Here is a 21,297-nt window from a genome sequence, read left to right as displayed (position 1 = left end):
TATCCCAGTTGACTTCCCACCTATGGCAGGGGGGCCGGACCTGATGATCTCTTGAGGTCCCTTCCAGCTCCTAATGTCTATGAAATCTATGAAATCTGAGACATGCACTTGCTCAACCTCAGTGATGGGCCTGAAACAAGTCACTGGATGAAACCACTACCTCAATTTGGGGCCAGATCCTAACAGTCCCTTGCAGCTTCCAAATCTCCAGGTCCCCATGGAGGGCATGAAGCAAACCCCCTTCTCTAAGAGCAGAGACAAGAAAGAGACAAGTCAAGTCTATTTTTATTAACCAAACATTCAGCTCCTTTGATTCCTGATCTCACAAGACAGGAACGCCTTTCCTTGCATTGATTACACACAGCCTGGCCTTGCAGTCAGTCGCAGAAATACATTCACCAGGCTAATCTGGAGCAAGCCACAGCTCATCCAAAGAGGCAAGCGATCCTCCAGGACCGGCCCCTGCCAGTGCCCGAGTCCTACTCCAGTGAGGGGCTTGCTCAATGGACCTCCCCCTTTTTAAAGAGGAACACTTTTGACCCAGCTGGCCTGGGGAACAGTCATGCCCCGTTTCCCTTGAACATGTGAAGTCACCTGCCCCAGGTATGTTCTCCCCACACAACTGGAATCCAATCCCAGGGAAATAAGAGCTGCAAGCAGAGCAAGGGCAGGAAGAAATCTCAGGGTCTGGGGACTCCTCAGTGGAACCCCTCTACATTATCCTACTGGATTGCCCTACACCCCAATCCCCTTAAGGCCTCACCTTTTGGACCAGTGGAGGATGCAACAAGGACAGCAGCAGCCTAGGGGATGTGGCCCCAGGCATGTCAGACAACAGCCAAAACAAAACAAGAGTAATCAGACTCCTTTCCGACACAGCCCACTTGTTTCTCAAGACAGTTTCCAAGCCCACTGCAAATGGAGTGAAGGGAAGAGATGTGACATGCCACGCACAATTCCACCCAGGAAGGGCAATCTGCCTTGGCACCCCAGAGACATGGTTAGGCTGGTGCAACCCAAAACCCCATCGTGGAAGACTAAGGGCTGCAGATCTCCAGTTGCCCCCACCAGTTGCTTTGAAGTTTACATTCAAGAGGGGGCAAATTACAAAGGGTGCCTGTAATGGGTCCAAAGAATGGACATACTCCTTCCTATGGGTCACTCCAAGAGTTTATGCCCCAGACCTGTCACTTCCTGGCACCAATAGAAGTGCAGAAGCCCCCGAGAGCACAGCTCCACCACAGCATGCAGCTCTTCCTGGGGCTGCCAGCCTCCTTCTGGGATTTGGTGTCAGCTCTGGACTTTGGGCACCAGCTTCCAAAGCAGGGGTATTAAGGAAGCAGCACTGACAGAACACCTTCAAGGCAGGGGAGGGAGGGTACAATGGGAAGCTGGACCTGCCTGGAAAACAGCAGTGCCACATTTCTGGAGGGAAGGAGAACCTGGTTTGCAAGGTAAAATAACGCTGCAGAAGAAAACCGAGGTACGCACCTCGGGACAGTCCAAGCCACAGCTTCAGTAAGAAGCAAAAGCATTGGTTACACCGGGCATGCCCACATGAGATGCTTACTGCGCAGTAGCCTAATAACACTGTACAGCAGTGTGCTAGTCAAAAACCATGCTAATATGCTACTGTGCAGTGTTATTAGGCTACTGCACAGTAAGCATCACAAAAAAAACCATGTGCTGGCACTACTGTGCAGTAGCGCAAGTTACTGTGCATTTACTTAGTACTTAAGTACTAAATTAAATTCACAGTAACTACTGCATATTAATGAACATGTAGATGCACCCAATGAGAACTACATCCACTTAAGCCAAGACTCAGTTTGATCCAGTAAGTGCACTGTACTCAACAGCATCCTGCTACCCTCCTACTCCCCCCATATCATCTTCCTCCCCCTGCAGAGTCAGACAGACAGATGGGACATGCTTCCCTTCTTCCTCCAGGGGAAGGAGCTGGAGATGGAGCGCACCCACTTTCCAAAGCACAGTGGCAAGGCCAAAGTTTGGCATACAAGACAGATGGGAAGATGGTGGGGTGTCAACCCCCATCCCCAAGCCACATAGCTGTGACCCTCGGGGGATCGGCCTCTGCTTCAGTCCCACCGAACCTTGATGGGTGGGAACTTCCAGAGGTCAGGGTGTCCCATGTGAAGCAGATTGCTATAGGGGGAGGTACTCCACTGGAAAGGAGGAACATCATCCCAGGTGGGTCCACTGGCAGCCATCAGGCTATAGTCCTTGGCCATCCTGTAAGAAGTGATCTAAGGAGAGAACACAGGAAGACAATAGCTTCATCTCTATAGTCAGGACAAGCACCACAAGGTAGACATCCTGCCAGCAGGACAGACACACCCAAGCCAGAACAATGCCTTGGAACACAAGGAGGCACACACACATGGTATGATTTATATTATACACACACAAACAGTATCAGATCCCCTGGGGAAGCATCAAACATCAGGAACTGAACCTATGACCTCACAATCAAAGCTCTCCTACCTGAAATCCAAGTCGTTCTAGCCAAGACTGCAACAAGTCCTTTGTAAGCACATCAGCACTGTCACTGAGCACATCCCACCCACCTGCTCCCACGCAGTCCACACCAAAGCCTGAGGACACGCAATGCGACTGGGTTAGCCTGACCCTGAACCCTTTTAGCCACCTGCAGATGCTCCATCTCAAACCTGCCTCCTGGCACACGCTCAGGGCTGGGCTAACCTGGTCCCACTACCTGACTGTCAGGCTTTGATGCATGTTGAGCAGTCATTGGGAATGTGCTCCATGTGGCCCAATCTCCACTGTAGCAAGACAGGGCAATATGGAACTATATGCAAGCTCTACCATGCCCAACAGCCTGGAGATCCATGACCAAGATGCCTTTCACAGCAGGAGCATGCAACGACTAAACCCAGAGCAGCACCTTAAAACATCCCCTTCCAGCACAGAGGAACCCAACTTGATCTCCCGCTGCTCTGGATCTGCAGCAGTGCCAAGCACCACGGGGACCACATGCTTGTCCTCACCTTCATGTCAGTGCCCCCGTGTGACCTCTGGCGCAGTGCAGCAAAGGGGTAGGTCCCATTGGCCGGGTTCAGGTCTGACCTGGCAGCAATGGAGTTCTCAGCATTCTGAGGGGGGTCACAGCCCCGGCAGCGGGACAGCGGGTCCTTCAGGAAGTTATTGAACCTGGGGCAGAGGAGACACAAAGATGCTGATCCTGGGTAGTGAAGGGGAGCTGTGTCCTACAGCAGCAGACACATTCTCCCAACAACAGGCTAGGCAGGTGGCTCACTGGCTCACAGGGCAGGGGAACAAGAAGCCACTGGGACAGGACGGAGTTGGAGTTACTGGGCTGATCTGAAGTCAACAGACAGACTCATTACCTTAAGGGAGTTGTTGAACTGGGTCTCATCGCCCTGGGCAGGCAGCTCTATAAATAAGGGGTCTAACATGCATCCTCACTCACTAGGAGATCAGGCAGGATGGTTAACTTAATGCAGGAAGCAGGAGGCCCTACAGGTAGAACTGCAGCTGGGACTTAGGTGAGTGGAATCAGCCTTGGGGTGATGAACAAAGAACCTGCCCTTGTACACACTGGAAATAAGCTACCAGCATCTGAACATCCCTGACCATAAAGGTGCTTACTGCTTGGGATAAAGAGCCAAATCCTGCTCATGGAACCCAGTTCTCACATAACATTTTTCTTTCTGGACATTACTTACAACACACAGGGAAGGGCTCCCCCTGCCTGCTTTAAAGGAACAGAGTATTGGGATTTTGCAACACTGCATTATCCCTGAATATCAAGACAAGATTATCACTATGACATCACAACACATCACCACTTCATAAAAGCCTCCCAGCTCCAAGAATCTCAAAATATTTTTAGTTTCATATATTTCATAGACATTAGGGCTGGAAGGGACCTTGTGAGATTGGATCCAGTCCCCTGCCCAAGGGGCAGAAAATCAGCTGGGGTTAGATGACGCCAGCAAGATAATCATCCAAATGCAACTTGAACATGTCCAGAGTAGGTGCTTGCACCACTTCTGGGGGGAGTCTGTTCCAGACTCTGCAGACTTAGACAGTAAAGAAGTTTTTCTTTATGTCCAGTCTAAAATAGTCTTTCAGCAGTGTGTGACCAGTGGACCTAGTATTCCCTAAAGGAGCCCTGGTGAACAGACATGCTCCCGGGTCCTGATGTACACTCCTGATGTACTTATAGGCTGCCACCAAGTCTCCTCTGAGCCTATGGATAAATTTCATAGACAACGCAGAGTTACAAAGGGCCAGCATGTGATGAGGCCTCATTAGCCAACCTCAACATTTGCGACTACCATATAGCAGAACACTAAGCACCTTCATTTTTCCCCCACTGCTTAGTTTGCCCTAAACTTACCCATCCTCCCTGGCTGCCTAGTCCAAAGGGGGAGGAGTGTGTGTGTACTGAGGTCCGTTCTTCCTATAGGTAGTGTGCCCTCCACAGATGAAATGCCGTTGCCCCACAGGGGAGCCCTCACCTCATGAGCCGGATCATGGAGTCCATGTCCTGGACAAGTGTCTGGTTTCGCCGGAAGATCTGGGCCCGGGGATTCTTGTCATAGGTGAACCAGTCACCGTATTTCTTCACCAGTTCCAGGTTGCCACTTACATTGAAGACCTCCTCAAAGTACCTGATGGAAGAGAGCAGGACACTGCCAACATCAGTGCCCACAGCAGGGGCTCTTCCTGACCTGCACACACCTTAAGGAACCCCAGCTCAGGATCAGAGCCAAGAGGCAGATCCTCCCTGACATGGAGGAGGACAGTAAAGCCTGTTTCCAGCCTCTCAGGACAACCCACATCCTCACAGGCCCCCTCCATGTTCACAGACAATGACAGTTGAGGGGAAGAGAGGTCCAATTTAAGAGATGAGCTGGGCTATGGCTGCTCCCAGCTGGAACTAGTCAGAGACACACAACAGGCCATTTTTGCAGCCATAGGAATGCCAGCCCCTGCTGGCATGGGGCAAGGATGAGAGAGGGCAAGGTGAATCCTATTCTTAAGCCCCATAATCCTATTAACATCAATGGCTTTAGACCAGTCAGAGCAGTGCCCAACTAAGGGCACCAGGGGTAAGGGCAGCAGGGACAAGGGGGCCTATTCACTCTGCTGACTCCTGTAGCCCAGGCTCCCTAAGCCAGGGAGGGTGGGATAAATGGAGGGAGAAGCATGTTCTTACGGCACATTGTAGCTGGCCCAGTATCCCTGCTGGTACAGCAATTCTGTCTTGTCAGCTGCAATCACCAGACCCCTGAGATGGAGAGAAGAAGGCTTGGCATGAGACAGGCCAGAACACACTGGGAAGTGGCTGTCATGCAGGGAAAGCAGGAGTGCCCCTTCCCCTCTCAAGATACTCAAAAATCCTGAATAAAAAAGGATCCTGTCAGTCTAACTGGGGGAGTCCAGAGTCTGCTCCAGGTATAAAGCTGCCACAGTTAAAAACAGCCACCAGCCATCCCCAGCAGCCTGCTGTCCTCTCAGCTCTCCTAGGTCTGATCAGGGCAGGGCCATCCTTTGGTGGGGTGGGGAGGAGGGAATTGGGGCGACTGCCCCAGGCCCTGTGCTTTGGGAGCCCCATAGAGCCAGGCAGGATGACCACGGCCCTGCCCCTCACACTGTTAAAGGGGCCTCACATAGGCTGATTTGCCCCAGCCCCCACACCCTGCTACGGTCATCTCTGGGTCAGGGCCAAGAATGGCCAAATGGAGCCAACACCCAGCTGGACAGGAAGAACAGGCTGTCTTTTGGGAAGTCAGCCAGTCAGCCAGAGCAGCCACTTCTCCTTAATCAGGAGCCCCTGTCTTCTCCGCATCTCAGCAACATCTCTGGCATGGGAGATGGGAAATTAAGCCTTGTCTTGGAACAACAGTGAAAGTCTCAGACACTTAAGGCTGGGCTGAACACAGAAGGGAGAACCTCCACACAGGGGCAGGAGCTGTAACAGCCCAGGCACTACTTCATTAATGCCCAGGGTCAGGCAGGGATGGGAGTGATTTTGTAGCGTCCTGCCCACAGCTTGCTACAGCTAGATGAGGGGTTTGAAAAAGAAAAATCACTTACGGGATCTGCTCCAGCACCATCAGCACCCCCTGCTGGATGCTGGCCTTGCCTGGGAGGAAAGCGTTATAGTCCACAATCATCCACTGGTTATTGTACCTGGGCAAAGGAGCAGAGAGGTCGCACCCCAAGATCAGTGTCCTTCAACCACAGCATTTGTTAGCAACAGTCCTTCTACATGGCTACTCAGGGCAACTAGCTTCTCTGCAGTGCAGACTGCAGGCATACCATGAAGAATAGCAATGTGGTTTGGAGGATCTCATCTGAGCTGCAACAGACAACTCTCAGGCTGCTGCCACAGACTGAGAGACACTGTAACCAGGAACCAGCTAAGCTCCACTGAAGTGTCACAAGGATTCCCTCCCCTGCTCTCGTTTCCGCCCCTCCCACCTGTTTCTTCCCCACCACTTCATCAACTTGATGCATCACTGGCCACTGGTTTTACAGCTGCAGAGAAATCAGAAACTGCAGGCTGCTCTGAGAGCAAGGCTGACTGCTCTGTGGCAAACAGAATGAATGCTGTTCTAGTGGCACACCCATAGCTACATAGGACCTCCCAAGTGTCTCTATACCTTACTGCACCACAGATCTCAGAGCTGCATGGCAATGACGGGGACTAAATTCAGATCCTTCCACTCCAAAACACAAGCCCTGATCATCTCCAGGAGAGGACAGTCTCCCTCAGCAACAGACATAACTAGTCTACACCTTTCCCCTACCCATTGCCTTGGCTATTCAGAGTATCACGGGGTGGAAGGAACCTGTGTTTAGCTAATGCAATCACTAGCACAAGTGCAGGTGTTATTCCTAAACCATCCCATGCTTATCCAGCCTCTTCTTGAAAACCTCCACAGCCGGCAGCTTGTTGCACTGATATTACTGCCCTTATGGTCAGGGAGTTTTTCCTGAAATTTGAGCTGAATCTCTTTGGCTTTAGCTGAAATCCACTGCCTCACATCCTGCCTTCTCTGGCAAGAGGGAACAATTTTTTTCTCCTCCTTCATGGCAGTTTTCAATATCATGCTGTAATATGCATAACAGTATTAGTAATACGCCCTTCCAGCAGTGGGCAATGGTGCAAGCAACCTAGCTGCTGGTTCACACCTGTTAAGTTTACTTTTCAATTACAGCAACACAGACATCATGTCGAGATGGCACCACAGTTCCTTAGCAACCTACAGTGCTACTATAGCTGTGTCATACCACGTGGCCATGGAGTGAGTTTTCAGGAAAGCTAGCACAAGACAGCTCATTCTAATCTAGCTAACAGCAGTGAAGCCACGTCAGCATGGACCAACACTGGCTAACTGTCTGAGTAAGATGCCAAGGTCTGTGGCAGGCTGGTACAGTGCATTGTCACTGCTGTGGGTACCCATATTGGCTACGTTATACAAGCCTGGGAATGCCCATGGGTTGTAGGCACACCTCTGACTGCTGTATAGATGTGCTCTGCGATGACCCATGACATTCTGCCATCACCATAGAGTGCCTACTACAAAATCCTGATATCAAAGCCAGCTTAAATCTCCCTGCTCAGCCGAAATAGAACACAGCATCTTAAACATCCCATGTAGAAGTAAAGATTTTGAAGGAGTGAGCCTGAGCCTAAGCCAGCTTACGTGCCACTGTTGAACTCCTGGAAGATGGCCGACCACTCAGCCCCTGTCCTGGCCAGTCGATTGGCCACTATATTTCGTAGCCACTCCAGGACGCTGTCTTTCGGATTGATGTACTTCCACAAGGCAGCATTGTTGTTCCCAATGGTGGTTTCTAGAGTCACCTACAGGAACCACAGTAATGAGGCCCTGATCAAAGCCAGCAAAGAGGGGAAGTGACCAGAGTCCAGGCCTGGGCTCTCAGTAACAGAGCAGGAATTTGGGGGTGGAATAGGCCAAGCTGGATCCACCCTGTCCCACTTCCCATGTAAAGACTGGGGGTGCATGGGAGTTAATATGGCAGGGAGACACCTAAGTACAACCCTGCACTGACAGGACCCTGGACTAGACACCAAGGCAGAGGCAGAGCCCTTGGTTCACTACCCTGGTGCTGAATATGCCTGTGCGAAATTTCACCAACTGTTTCGTTTCAGCACTGTTTCGACTCATTTCAAGCTTGAAACAGTGAAATAAAAAAAAAAGAGCTTTGAAACAGCCTTGAAACAAAACGAGACTAGTTGAAACATTTCAAAACGTTTTGAGTTTCGAAGCAGCCGACAGCCGAGTGGTGGGAGACAGGAGAACCAGGGCTGTGCTCCCAGGGGCTCTGCAGCCCCATGTGGCTCAGCCAAGCAGGGACTGCAACCTGGCTCTCCCAGCCTCCTGCCACCAGGCTGCGGGAAGCCATTCACAGCACAGGGGAAGGGAACTGAGCCCGGGTTCAGTTCCCCTCCCCAGCACTACGATCAGGCTGGGGAGGGGAACTCAGCCCAGCTGGGCTGAGTTGCCTTCCCCAGCATGATCACGATCCCCAACAGCCCTCCTGGGATTGCGGGCCCCCAATCTGCCTGCCGGAGGGGAGAGGCTGTTTCGAGCTTCCCCATTATAGCCTATGGGCAAAACGTAGAAACAGCGTCACTGTTCTGACTAAACAAAACAGAACAGTGGTTTCAAATGTAAATGAAATTTGAAATGAAACGCTGTTCTGTCGGACCTCAAAACGCAAGTCGAAATGGAACGGTGCTGTTTCACACAGCCCTAGTGCTGAACCCTGAAGCAGCAAGATGGGGGAAGGCAATGCACAGCCAGCAGGAGTCAGGGACAACGGGGCTGTGTCAAGAGAGGTACCACAGCTACTCACCAAGCCACTGCTCAAAATGTAGAAGTCATCTCCTGAGAAGATGGTGCCAGGATAGGATGAGAAAACCTGGACGTTCCCCGGAATCACAAAGTTGCCTGATGGACCAGATCACAGGAAGCCATCAGGGGCATGGGATCAGTAGCCCGACAGCCCCTCCCCCAGTGACAGACACTGTCAGAGGACTCCAGTTGCATACAGCAAACTCCACTCAGAGGTGACAGAATCCAGAGGGGCAGCAGGAGCTGAAATCTCCCCTCTTCCTGGGTCAGCCCAGTGGAACCCAACAGCAAGAGCTCTTCTCTCATTATGCATAAGCAGGAGAGAAATATGCTAGAAACGTGGGAAGCTTCCATGCTCGCACTACGCCAGCTGGCTCCTTCCCCTCTTGCCCTCCCCATATATATCCCATACGCACTCTGGGCCGAGGTGTGGAAGGGCAGCGTGTATCTCTTGATGATGCGCAGCATGGACTGGTAGGAATTCCAGGTGTCGTGGGACACAAAGAGATCTTTGTTTCCTGGCAACAGCTTGATGAGGGCAGAGCAAGATCCAGAGCCGAGGACACGTGCACTGGTGGTTTTGTTCAAGGCAGATTCAAGGTCTTCCAGATCACCCCCCAACTGGAACAAGCTGAGGATCCAGGGAGAAAAACAGACACCCAATATCACCAATGCCCAGGATGACTGGCTGCATGTTTAGGTTCCCTAGCTCAGTGGGAAGCCTGCCCTGGTTATCCCAGGCAGGCCCAGCCCTTAGAGGAACACAGGAACTCCTGCCACATGCACAGGGCTGGAAGGGGATCAACTTAACCGCCCCCCAGACTCACTCCCTGCTGTCACAGCTCAGCCCTCTTATCTAAGCACAGATAAAGTGCAAGCCCTATTGACAGGCTTAAAACTGCCTCCTCAGGCAAAGGCTGACATAGGGCACCAGGTAAGGAATGCCTGACTTTTGCCTCCATTGACTCGGGCCTTCTTCAACCCCATGAGCTAAACTAATCACATGAGGAAAACAGTGGGCAGCAATACCAGACCCAGCCACTGGAGAGTAACACACAGGGACACAAAGTGACACAGCTCAGTGGCACCATCCAAGGCTCAATTCTGAGACTCTAGGGGCCTTACAGGGAGAAATGCACTGTGTGTCCAAAGGGTTTAGAGAGTCTGAATGCAGTACTGAAGTATTTGAACAGCAACTGGAAGATCCCCACCCCCTCAACACAGCACTTCCCATCACTGAGGCACCACACAAATGCTACCTCAGCAGTTCTCAGGGGAGACCTCCTCCTCCTTTTGTTAGACATGTGGGGAAACTGGGGCACAGAGAGGCAGTGTGTCTAGGAAGGGTTCTGCAATCCAAAACCAGCCAGCAGCATAGGAAGCTCTGCTTCTGGCCTAATGGGAGCCAAGGCACACTGGCTGGTCAGCAATCTCTCTTGGGAGGACTCCACAGGTACATGGGATGGAGCAACAAGGCACCATTTCCAAGCATGACCCCTATGTCAAGCTGCGTGGTTGGGGAATATCTCGTGCACCCAGCATGAGTCCTGGAGTCTCAGCTCCTGGGGTCTACCCCCAGTGCCGTCACTGACTTCCTTGCTGAGCAAGACGCATCACCAATTCATGCCTCAGTTTCCCTCACAATGGGGATTATAATACATGCCTGAAGCTTATGGCCTTCCCTTCCTGCATGTGTACAGGACACAGCCTCAAGGCCCATATGGCAGCCAGGACAGCCACAGCTATTTGGCTCAGGCTGGCCAGACACCCATGTCCCCTTGCCACCACCAGGCAGAACTCCCCCTTGACTTCAGCTCATCTCTGTTCCTGACACAATTCAGAGCTGAAGGGGTTAAGAGGATTCATCCTTCTCCCATCGAACTTACAGGAAGCCAAAAGGGGTGATGGAGAATTGTTCACTGGGGAAGGCCACTCGTCCATAGTAACCATCCTCAAGGCCCTTGAGTTGCAGCAAAGCCAGGCGCACCTACCGAGGGAAGGAACAGGTCACATAAAACTCCTTCATGGGGTGGGACGGACCATGGGGAGGGCACAGGGCCAGGATCTCACAACAGGCAGTACAGGTCAGATCAAGAGAGTCCAGAATGGAAAAGGGAAGGACAACCTACTCTGACAAGTGGCTCTTGAAGGACATGATGATGCTCTTGGCAATTGTGTCTGAGGGTATGAACATATGTAACAGTTATACTAGTAGTAAATTACATGGGTATAAGATGTTCTATTGTTAATGTTAGACCTTCTACTAAAAGCAGCAGTAAGGGGAAGTAACACTCTCGTAACCTTAACCTCATTTCATTCAAGAATGAATTTGCAGCTCACTTAGTGCTATAGGAGCAGATGACAGATGTAACAGTTAAATCAGAATAGTTTATGTACATACCCGCCAGCAGCAAATCCCCCTCCCTTTTCCAAGAGGTTCAGTTACACCTGTGCCCAGCCTCAGTGACTGGAGATCACATGTGCTAGGGGCCTCCCCCTGAACACCAGCCAGAAAAGCCTGCTGAGCTCTGCAATCAGGCTAAGATCTTTCCTCTTTCTGAATCATCATGACCAGCAGGCCACATGCCAACAAAACAGAGCAAGCTGCTGAGCTTCAATGCCAAGTCAGGATGGCTCTAGTTTCCCTTCCAGCCCTGAAATTCAACCTTGTTTGTGTGTGAAACTGCCCAGTCAGCCCTCAGCATGTGAAGGTTTCTAGGAAGGGAAATAAAGGATTAACTTCTCCTGTAAGAGAAAAGAAACACAAAGGCCAGATCTGATCACCCCAGCTGCAATTAGCCAAGACACTTATTCACTTATTTGCTTGAAATCCCAGGTAAACCTGTAAGGGCCACAAGTAGTTGGGAGCTATGCTTGACAATCCATGGCCTTTCAGGACCAGATGGGAGAGTGAACGAATTTAGTATTTAGAAATCAGTTCCCTGATTTTCCCATGTCTGGGGCCTCCTGGATGAGGAATGATGTCTGAGACTCATGCCCTTCTCACAGGAAACCCTACCATTTTGTACAGTGCTCAGCATCCCTTGTTGATACATGCAGATTGAAAATACTGGGTCTCCTACCTGGTACCAATACTCAGAATCCTTTCCCTTCTCCATCTGCTCTTCCATCCAAGCCAGGTTGGCCTCTATGTAGCTCTTCAGCTTCTCACAGTAGTCGGTCTGATATTTAAAGGGGCCACAATAGCCCATCATGGTGTTAATCCAGTGCATATAGATGAGCTAGAGGGAGACAAAATGACAAGATGAGGGGTGGGGAGGGCAGGCTAGCCTCAAATCTGGTGTAAAGTGCTGATTCTCTATTGCCCCTCAATAATGCCAGAGCATTTGGCACTGGCTACGGACAGAGAGCTGGCTGCAGATCCAGAGATGGTGACTGGGGGCAGGAGGTAGCTGAGGGGGCAAAAACGCAACTCCGAACTGAGCTCAGATGTAAGCAAAACAAGTTTGGGAGCGTAGGTCTTTGGACATGTGTGTCTGTAACAGCCCAAACAAGAGGCCCGATCAGAGAATCTGCTGGGTGCAAGTCAGGACTGACACAGACCTGGAGCATTGGTGGAAGAGATGGGGGTGGGGGGAAAACGGTAGGCACACAACATTGTTGTATACAAAAAGAGCAGACACAAAACGCCCTGCCCTGCTCTGCAGTAAATCACTTGGCCCCAGGGTAAAATGACCCTTCATATAACATGCCATAACTTTATGGCATGAAAAGGTACTACCTGGAAGGCACTGTGTGTCCACTCAATTTCATACCTGGGTAGCTGTCTGCTCAATTCAAATCCCCTCTGTCGCAGTGCATTAGTATACCAGCCAGGTACAATAATAGAGTTTGCTGGGGGTTGCTAACATGAAGAGCTGGTGGTGTCTACTCCTCAGTAAGGAATAACTTTACTGCACAGTAAGGGCCAAGATAAATTTATCCATAGCAGGGCGGTCACAGAGATGACCCACAGACCTGCTTCATCTGGCCTGCAGATCTCCAGAAGGGTTGCGAATTCAGGGTTGGGGCCCACCATCAAATTCCTAGCTATGGAGCTGTACTGGGGATGCATGACAGCAATGGGGAGAAGTGGTAAGCAATAGCTATGTTAACCCCTGGACCACTACCACCACTGCTGTGTCCAGTTCTGGCCCATGAGGCTCCTTGTGGTCTTGATCTGGCCCAGAAGACAGAGATGTCACACCTGTCCTCCTGTAAGACCTAGGCTCAGCTGGGGGCTGCATATTAGAACTGCTGTGCAGCAGCAGAGCTAGAGGATGCCAGGCCTGGATAACCCTGGAGCAGAACAAACACCAGCGCAGCCAGGTCTTCCCTATCCCCACCCCCACCTTGGATTATCCTTTACCTGCTTGGACACAGCTGCTTCAGCCAACCCCGCAGCGTAGGCCTGCAGACTGTCATTGTACTTCTCATTGGTGGCCAGCTCCAGGAAGGACCACCTGCCCAAGAAAAGTGGGGATGCAATGATTGTGATGAAGACACAGCTCAAATTAGTGCAATGGAAAAACCTCGCAGATAGAAGACAATGCACTGCCTGGCCATGCGCCTGGAGAGCAGTCAGGAATCCAGCCGAGCTGTGTGTATTCTACTATCTTAAATGCCCTTCAGATAAGAGCTCAGACTCGGGACAAAGCAAACCTGCTCCCTTGGCCATGGTGAACACTTTGTGCTCACCTGCTGGACCTGGTCCCAGGAACTTTCCAGTGCAGTCACCCAGTGCAAGTTGGGGCCAGAACCAGGCTGGAGCCCTGGGCAGTGACTACTGGGATTTTTCCCCAAACGACCACAACCAGAGGAGGACAGGCAGAAGGACTGCATCCATTATAGGATCATTGTCTTTTCTCTGCACTGGCATTTCTCTGGCACTCAGTACTGTAGCCCCATGTAGAGGGCTCTGCTTTTGGACATACCTCAGCCAGCTGCCCTTGGGACTCCCTCCGGGAGGGCAGGCTGCAGACAGAGAAGCAGACCTTGACTCTGCACCATGGGGGCCAAGGCAGACACAGACAATAGATCTACTGACAAGGGCCCTGAACCAGACTCCTTGACACTGGTTTGCAATGTATTTCCAATGCCCAGCCAGGCTGCCTGTGGAAGTTGGCAGACAGGGGACACTCTGAAATTGGAGTTGCTCCAGGCCTTGAGAGAGCAGACAGCATGGCTCCAACCCAGGCCATCCTCCATGATAGAACAGCCACATTGTTTGCGGCCTCCCTGGGACCCCCTCTGCCTCTGGCTCCACATTACACCACAGAGACAGGAGATTATTCATGCTTGTCCACAGCAAAGATGCAGGGCAGCAGTCAAGGGCACCAGCTCCTCCAGGTGGCTAAACCTGAGCAGTCAAGATAGCTGAGTGTCCTGCTGCAGCTGCCTAACAGGCTCTCCTGCACAGGCAGGGGAAGAAGGGGTATTTATTTTTGTAAGGATCTGCAGGCCAGTGCCAGTCAGATCACTCTGGGATCAGAGTTACCCACAGGACAAGTACAGTAGAGAGGACCTGACAACCCAAGCTTCCTCACACACCCTGTCTTGTTAAGGTGACTTGCTTTTCTCCTGCAGAAAGCCCCTCCAGAGGTGATGCAAGAGGCTACAACTCTTTAGGATCAGTGGTCTTCTGCAGAGTCCACAATCGAGCACTTGAAACTGCTAAACACATACAACAACCTGAGAAGGTAAGTGAAACATGGCAAGTCTGTCATAAACACTATCTCCTTTCTTCCCACCAACCTAGATGCATCACCCTATATGTGCAAGGGATCTCCTGAACCTCAGCCTTGTCAGCACTGTCTAGGACATGCCAGCCCCATGACAAGGATGCTGAAATGAAATGCAGCTGCCCTTTTCCTTAATTTCACCTTGTGCCTACTGCCTGTTGAAACAGCAATGCCAGTGTCCTCCTATTTTGCATGGCTAGATGTTACAGAGGAGATGACATGCCATGACTCTCTACGAGAATTGCTGACTTACTTTAAAACGGGCTTTAAACTAGGCATATCTTGGGGTGAGAGATTTCACTGCTGTACACATCCTCTGGCCAAGATGACCGAAGGGAGGACTTTCAAGTAGGGGATATACAGATAAGTACCAATGGCCTGAGGCACTTGAAGTGGGACAGGAAACCTGACACGACTAGGGGTAAACTCAGGTGTCTTTATCAGAATGCCAGAAGCAGAGGCAACAAACAGGACAAACTGGCACTTCTTCTGGCAAACGAGGAATTCGACCTCACTGGGCTGACAGAGACCTGGTGGGACAATACATATGACTGGGCAGTGGACATTGAAGGCTAAAGGCTCTACAGGAAGGATCAGGTTGGGAAGAAGGGAGGAGGTGTGGCTTTCTATGTGAAAGAGCAGTACCCCTCTCTGCAAGTCATGTTTGACTGAAGGGTGAGGTCCCTTGAGACCCTCTGGGTCAAGATACAATGGGGCTCAGAAGAGGAGGACCTGATAGTAGGAATATACTATAGACCTCCCTACCAAGAAGACAACAGTGATCAAGTATTCTCCAGGGAAGTGACAGAGGCAGCCAGCACCAAAGACCTGATTGTCTTGGATGACTTCAACTACCTTGACATCTGCTGGGAAGACCACTCAGCCAGTTCCAGCACGTCAACCAACTTCCTGGCAGCTATTGATGACCTGCTCTTGACAGGCTGTGGAAGGACCAACTAGGGGTAAAGTCACCCTGGACTTAGTGCTGACCAAAGGGGAAGACATGGTAGGTGACCTGAAGATTGGAGGTGCTCTGGGTAATGGTGACTCAGCCAGTACAACAGAAGTCCTCGACTGCAGAAGGACAGACTTTGGTAAGTTCAGGAGTCTAGTTAGAAAGACCCTCCATGACCATCAACTGGATGACTTAGTTGTTCAGAATCGATGGAGCTTCCTTAAGGGGACAATTCTCACTGCCCAAAAAGAGGTCATCAAAAAGTGGGAAAGGGGCCAAGAGACCTGCTCAGCTTATCAGGGAACTCTTGACAAAGAAAAATGAAGCACAAGCAATGGAAAAATGGTTCAGCATCCAAAGAAGTACAATCACATGGTCAGGGTCTGCAGGTATAAGATGCAGAAAGCCCAGGCAGGCATGGAGATCAAGTTGGCATCCAAAATAAAGGACAACAAAAAACCTTTCTATAGGTACATAGGGAGCAAGAAAAAAAATCAAGTTCCATGTGGGACCCCTACTGAATTTGGGCGGGACAGACGGACAGCCCACAGTCGACCCCCACGAAAAGGCAGAGCTCATAAATGTTTACTTCACATCGGTATTCCTGAAATCAGATGGGAGCTGTTTCCCTGTCCAGAGGCCCAGGGAATATGGGGAAGACAACAGCCCACATGAAATCAGTCCCGACCAGATGAGGGTACTCTTAGAACATCTGGACGTGTTCAACTCTTCTGGGCGAGATGACCTGCATCCAAGAGTCCTTAAAGAACTGGCTGAGCTCACAGCAGGGCATCTGGCAAAGCTGTTCAAAGAGTCGTGGACCTTGGGAGTAGTCCTGACCGACTGGAAGAGAGCTAATATAGTACCCATCCTTAAGAAAGGAAAAAGGGATAAACCTGTAAACTACAGACTGGTCAGTCTAACCTTGGTCCTGGGAACAATCTTTGAAAACATTGTCAAGGAGGCCATCAACCACAAGCTTGGAACTGGTGAGGTATTAAGCAGCAACCAGCACAGCTCTGCCAAGGGCAGGTCATGCCTAACAAACCTGGTGCCCTTTTATGATCTGGTAACTAATCAGCTGGACAAGGGGCATGAGGTTGACATAATTTACCTAGACTTCAGCAAGGCCTTTGATACCATTTCCCATGAGATCCTTTCAATTAAGCTGGAGAGTACTGGCCTACACCTGTCTACAGTGAGGTGGGTTGGCTACCAGCTCAGAGACCAATCCCAGAGGGTTGTAATCGATGGGATGGCCTCATCCTGCAGGGCCATCACCAGTGGTGTCCCCCAGGGATCAGGACTTGGGCCTGTCCTCTTAAAATCTTTATCAATGACTTGGATGAAGAGGTGGAAAGTGCAATGATTAAGTTTGTGGATGACACCAAGCTGTGGAGAAATGCGGACACATCTGAGGATAGGGTAAGGATCCAAGACAACCTCAAAAGACTGGTTCTATGGGCTGAACACAATCAGATGAGGTTCAACAGGGACAAGTGCTGGGTCCTTCATCTAGGTAGGAAGAACCTTCACCATATCTATATGATCGGTGGTGGTCCACTGTCTGGGACTGTATCTAAGAGGGACCTGGGGTTGACAATCGACCAGAAGATGAATATGAGCCAACAGTGCGATGAAGCTGCCAGCAGGGCAAATAGGACTCTGGTGTGTATCAGCAGATATGCTGTGAACAGATCCAGAAAGGTGCTCCTCCCCCTCTATTCGGCATTGGTGAGGCCACAGCTGGAGGACTGTGTCCAGTTCTGGGCACTGCACTTCAGGACGGCTGTGGATAAACTTAAAACGGTGCAGAGAAGGGCCACCCAAATGATCAGGGGCCTGGAGGATAGGCCCTATGAGAGACTCTGGGAACTGGGTTTGTTTAGTCTGAGCAACAGAAGACCAAGAGGTGACTTGATAGCCGCCTACAAGTATGCCAAGGGTAAACACCGAGATCTAGGGGAGAAACTCTTCAGTAAGGTACCTCCAGGGAGGATGAGGATCAACAGGCACAAGTTAATTGAGGAAAGATTTAGGTTGGACATTAGGAAAAACTTATTTTTCGTAAGGGTAACTAAAATAAGGAACACATTTCGAGCAGGGATGGTGCAGTCTCCATCCTTGGAGGTGCTCAAGAGGAGGCTGGACAAGCATTTCATTGAGCTCACTTAAGCCCAGTAATCTCCTGCCCATGGCAGGGGACTGGACTTAATGATCTTACAGGTCCCTTCCAGTCCTTCAATTCTATGATTCTATGCCTCAAAATGCATAGTGCTTTCACTGAAGCAGCAGGTCCTAGAGCCATGTGATCTTGCAGGAATCTCAGAACACTACTTAAAGAGTTCCCAGACTTTCTGATAGGGAGAAAAGCATGACTACTTTGAAGCTCTGACACCAGAAGGCAACTTAAAAAGAACCAGAGAGTTATTCTAAGGTATCTCCTGATTTGTAAGCTGAACATGTGACTTCTGGCCCAGCTCTGCCACAAAAAGGAACTATACTTATGGGGGGTTTTTTCTTTAGATCTAAAATAAGGCATTTATCATTAAAAAAAAAAAAGGGAGACTGTTTTGCATACAAGTGTGAGGAGATGCATGACTGCCAACATCTTTGGCCAAACATAACCTTGTAGCTTTCCCAGGTTTTTGTTGCTCTGGACAAACTTCTGATTGCCCACCCCATTCGAGCTGAAAAAACCTGCAGTATTTGCTCCCTCTCCATCTAGAATGACAGCAAAGAGCAAAAGAACCTGATACTCAAGCCCTTCCCAACCTGCATCTTTGCTAAGCCTTCCCCACAGGTGGATGGTACCTCAGACTAAGTCAGATGAGTCCGTGTGGCTGGTTAGAGGATCCACATCCAGAAGCCCAAAGCAGGTATATGATTTCATTGGTGAACAAGTCACTTAACAGTCCTGGCCTGCTACCAACATCGTTTTCCTTTGGGATAATGGCACACACAATGACAAAAGGTTCCTGCAGAACAAAGGTTCGGAGTACCAACCTACAGGTTTGCCGCCATCCAAACCAGCCTATTGTCTTCAGGAAAAAAATTTATTTCAAGCTGCAGATAATAAGCAACCAGGTGATCGAGGTCTCAGCCTACCCAGGGCTTAATAACAGGCACTTGAGGGCAGCGTTCCCTCTAAGCTGTGCAGCGTGCACAGCCACACAGGTGTGTCTGGCAGTGCAGCATGAGAGCGCCTGAGCAGCCACACATACCACACGGCTTAGAGCAAAAGCTGCTTAAGGGTGCTCTGGATTCAAGCAAAATAAATGACTCTCCCAGCTAGGCTGGCTGTAAAGGAAACCACCACACACCACTAGAATGACCACTCCTTCACAGCCTGGTCTGCAGGACACCACAGCACTGAGCCCACAGCCACGTGCTGTGACAGAACACTGTGCAAAGAGCCCAGTGTACTTCTAGAGGGATCTGATTTGCCTTAGAGTTATATGGGAAATTTTTGCCAAAATAAAGGCCAGGGCAACATTCCCCAGCTGTGGGTCTGTATCTATCCATAGAGATCGAAGTGCCAAGAACAGGGCATTGGTTGGGTCTGTGTCCTTCCCCGTGACACAGCGGAGTCAGGATGTCAAATAAGCAGAACCAGAGTCCTATGAGCAACGCTCACACTCGGAGGGCAGCTGACTCCTGCCTGCAGCCAATTAGTTCAGATTTAAGTGAAGGGAAGAGAATAAGCAGCTGAAGTTTTAAAATAAGAAAAAATCTTGACAGCAGCAAAAATCCAGGTTTCAGTCCCTTTGGGCCAGTCTTGTTCCACAGTGCAATAATGCCTTCAGAGTAGGACCAATCTGTTATCATGCCCAAAATGCAAAGTGTTTGGGTGATAGCAGTGGGCTGGCTACAAGGTTTAGGCCACCACCCAACTGAGGCTCTCTGTACCCTTGCAAGGTAAATCACAGGGGTACGAAACCCCAGGAGGACAAACCACTTCGGAGTGTCCTTTATATGAGCTCAGCTTGCTTCTCGGCCTCTTCAAGGCTCAGATCAAGTGTAATGGCTTCTTAACCTGGCAGGGGAAATACCATGCATCTGTGTGTCCAAGAAGGCAGTTTTCCTGAACTGCCTTACAGGAGAACTGCTCCTGTGGCATGGTTCAGGACCCGCCGAGGTGCAGCGGCTTGAAGCCCGGTTTATGGAAATAGGAGTCTCCTCCCTAGCTTGCTCCAAGGGCCTCGTGGCTGATGGCAAGCAAAACTGGGGGGCATCTAAACCCCGTGCCTCCAGGCTTGGACCTGCAAGTAGGATGCCTGCCAAAGGTTTTGGAAACATCTGAAGCCGCAGGTGCGGGTGGAGGATGTTTGCTGGTAGTAGGACCACTTACAGCTCTGGACTCTTGGATTTGGAATTAGTTTTGGCTAATTTGGCCTCGGATACAAATTATACATTAAAAAAAATAAATAAATCCGAGCTCAGCCAAGAGGCAGAGTCAGGTGGCCGGCAGGCAGACCCGTGCCTGGGAGCTACACACTGAAACGAGCGCTCTGCATGTTGCAAGATCCCACCTTGCGAGCCCAGGAGCATTTATTCATGCCCAAGAGCGGCAGGTTTTGTTCTTCCCCTGATCCTACAGTCAGAGGAATGCACAGGCCTGTTGTTGAGAGGAGGGAGCCTGGGGACACAAGGCACAAGGGGCGGAAAATGGCTGGGGAAACGTGACTAGAAGCCGAGGGCAGGCGGGACCTGGCTGCCGGACAGGAGGCAAAGGGCAGGGGCAGGCCTGCAGCTAGAGCCCGTCCCCCCGGGGCTCGCACAGCTGTCAGCCCACCCCTGGCCAGGGCCGGGAGGGAGCCAGCCCCCCGGAGGCCGCCCGCGCCTACCCGACGTGCTGGATGTGGTCCGTGAGGTTGGCCCAAGCCACGGCCGCCGGCTCCCAGCCCTGCACGACCCGCAGCTCCCCGGCGGCGGCGTCCAGCAGCACGGAGCTAGTGCGGGGCCCCGGCTCCGCCCGGCACGGGCCGCCCGCCACCAGCGCCAGCGCCAGCGCCCGCAGCAGCGCCGCAGCCATGGCCCCAGCCCGGCCTGGCCCGCAGCCGTCACGTGACGGGCGGGGGAGGGGCGGGTTCCTGCTCTGGCGGGTTTCGTGTCGCGGAGCTGCGGGCCCCTGGGGGCGGCTGGCTGCAAACATCGGCCCGGCAACTGTCGGAAAGGCAAACACAACGTCGGGGGCTGTTAAGAAAGGAATCGTAACAACCGGCTCCAGACACGTGTAGCAGCAGGAGCGGGGTCGCGGGGGACGGCGGGCAGCCTGGAGGGGCCGGGTGAGGGGAGACGAAGTGAAGCGCGGTCCGCCCGGTTTAGAAAAGAGATCCTCGAGAGGGGAGGCGATTAGCATTTACAAAACACGAAATGCTGAAGAGGAAGTAAAGAGGGACTTGTCATTTAGTCTCTTTCACAATAGAGGAACTAGGGGTCACAAAATGAAACTGGTAGGCAGTAAGTTTAAAACTAACAAAAGGAAGTTCTTTTGCTCAGGCCCAACGCAGTAAATGCCAAGTCTTAGGTTCGTATATAGATCGTAGGCCCATCTGGCCCAGCCTCCTGTGTCACACGCTGGCAGGGAGCGGATGCTGAAAGGGGAGTGAACTAGACACCAAAATGGACGCGAGCCACCAATGTGATGCCATAACTGGCAGAGCTAACCAAACAGTTGTGTGCATCCACTGAGGCATCT

At 51.2% G+C, this 21,297-nt stretch overlaps 1 protein-coding gene across 1 annotated transcript; it reads right to left on the bottom strand.

Moving 5' to 3' along the window:
- Window positions 1-267: 267 nt before the first annotated feature.
- PLBD2 (phospholipase B domain containing 2) lies at window positions 268-20,774 on the bottom strand. The gene is made up of 12 exons (XM_090062407.1): window positions 20,444-20,774; window positions 13,270-13,363; window positions 11,984-12,142; window positions 10,787-10,887; window positions 9,317-9,531; window positions 8,902-8,996; window positions 7,725-7,885; window positions 6,109-6,204; window positions 5,228-5,299; window positions 4,527-4,679; window positions 3,030-3,192; window positions 268-2,267 (listed from the first exon to the last, which is right to left on the bottom strand). The coding sequence occupies exons 1-12, from the start codon at window positions 20,749-20,751 to the stop codon at window positions 2,100-2,102; spliced, it is 1,785 nt and encodes a 594-aa protein (XP_089918533.1). The 5' UTR covers window positions 20,752-20,774; the 3' UTR covers window positions 268-2,099.
- Between the last annotated feature and the right edge of the window lie 523 nt (window positions 20,775-21,297).

The sequence above is a fragment of the Crocodylus siamensis genome, chromosome 9, assembly GCF_052110815.1.
Source record: "Crocodylus siamensis isolate JL-2025a chromosome 9, ASM5211081v1, whole genome shotgun sequence".
Lineage (NCBI taxonomy): Eukaryota > Metazoa > Chordata > Crocodylia > Crocodylidae > Crocodylus > Crocodylus siamensis.
The sequence above is the reverse complement of the archived record's forward strand: the minus strand, read 5'-3'. Positions and strand labels throughout refer to the sequence as shown.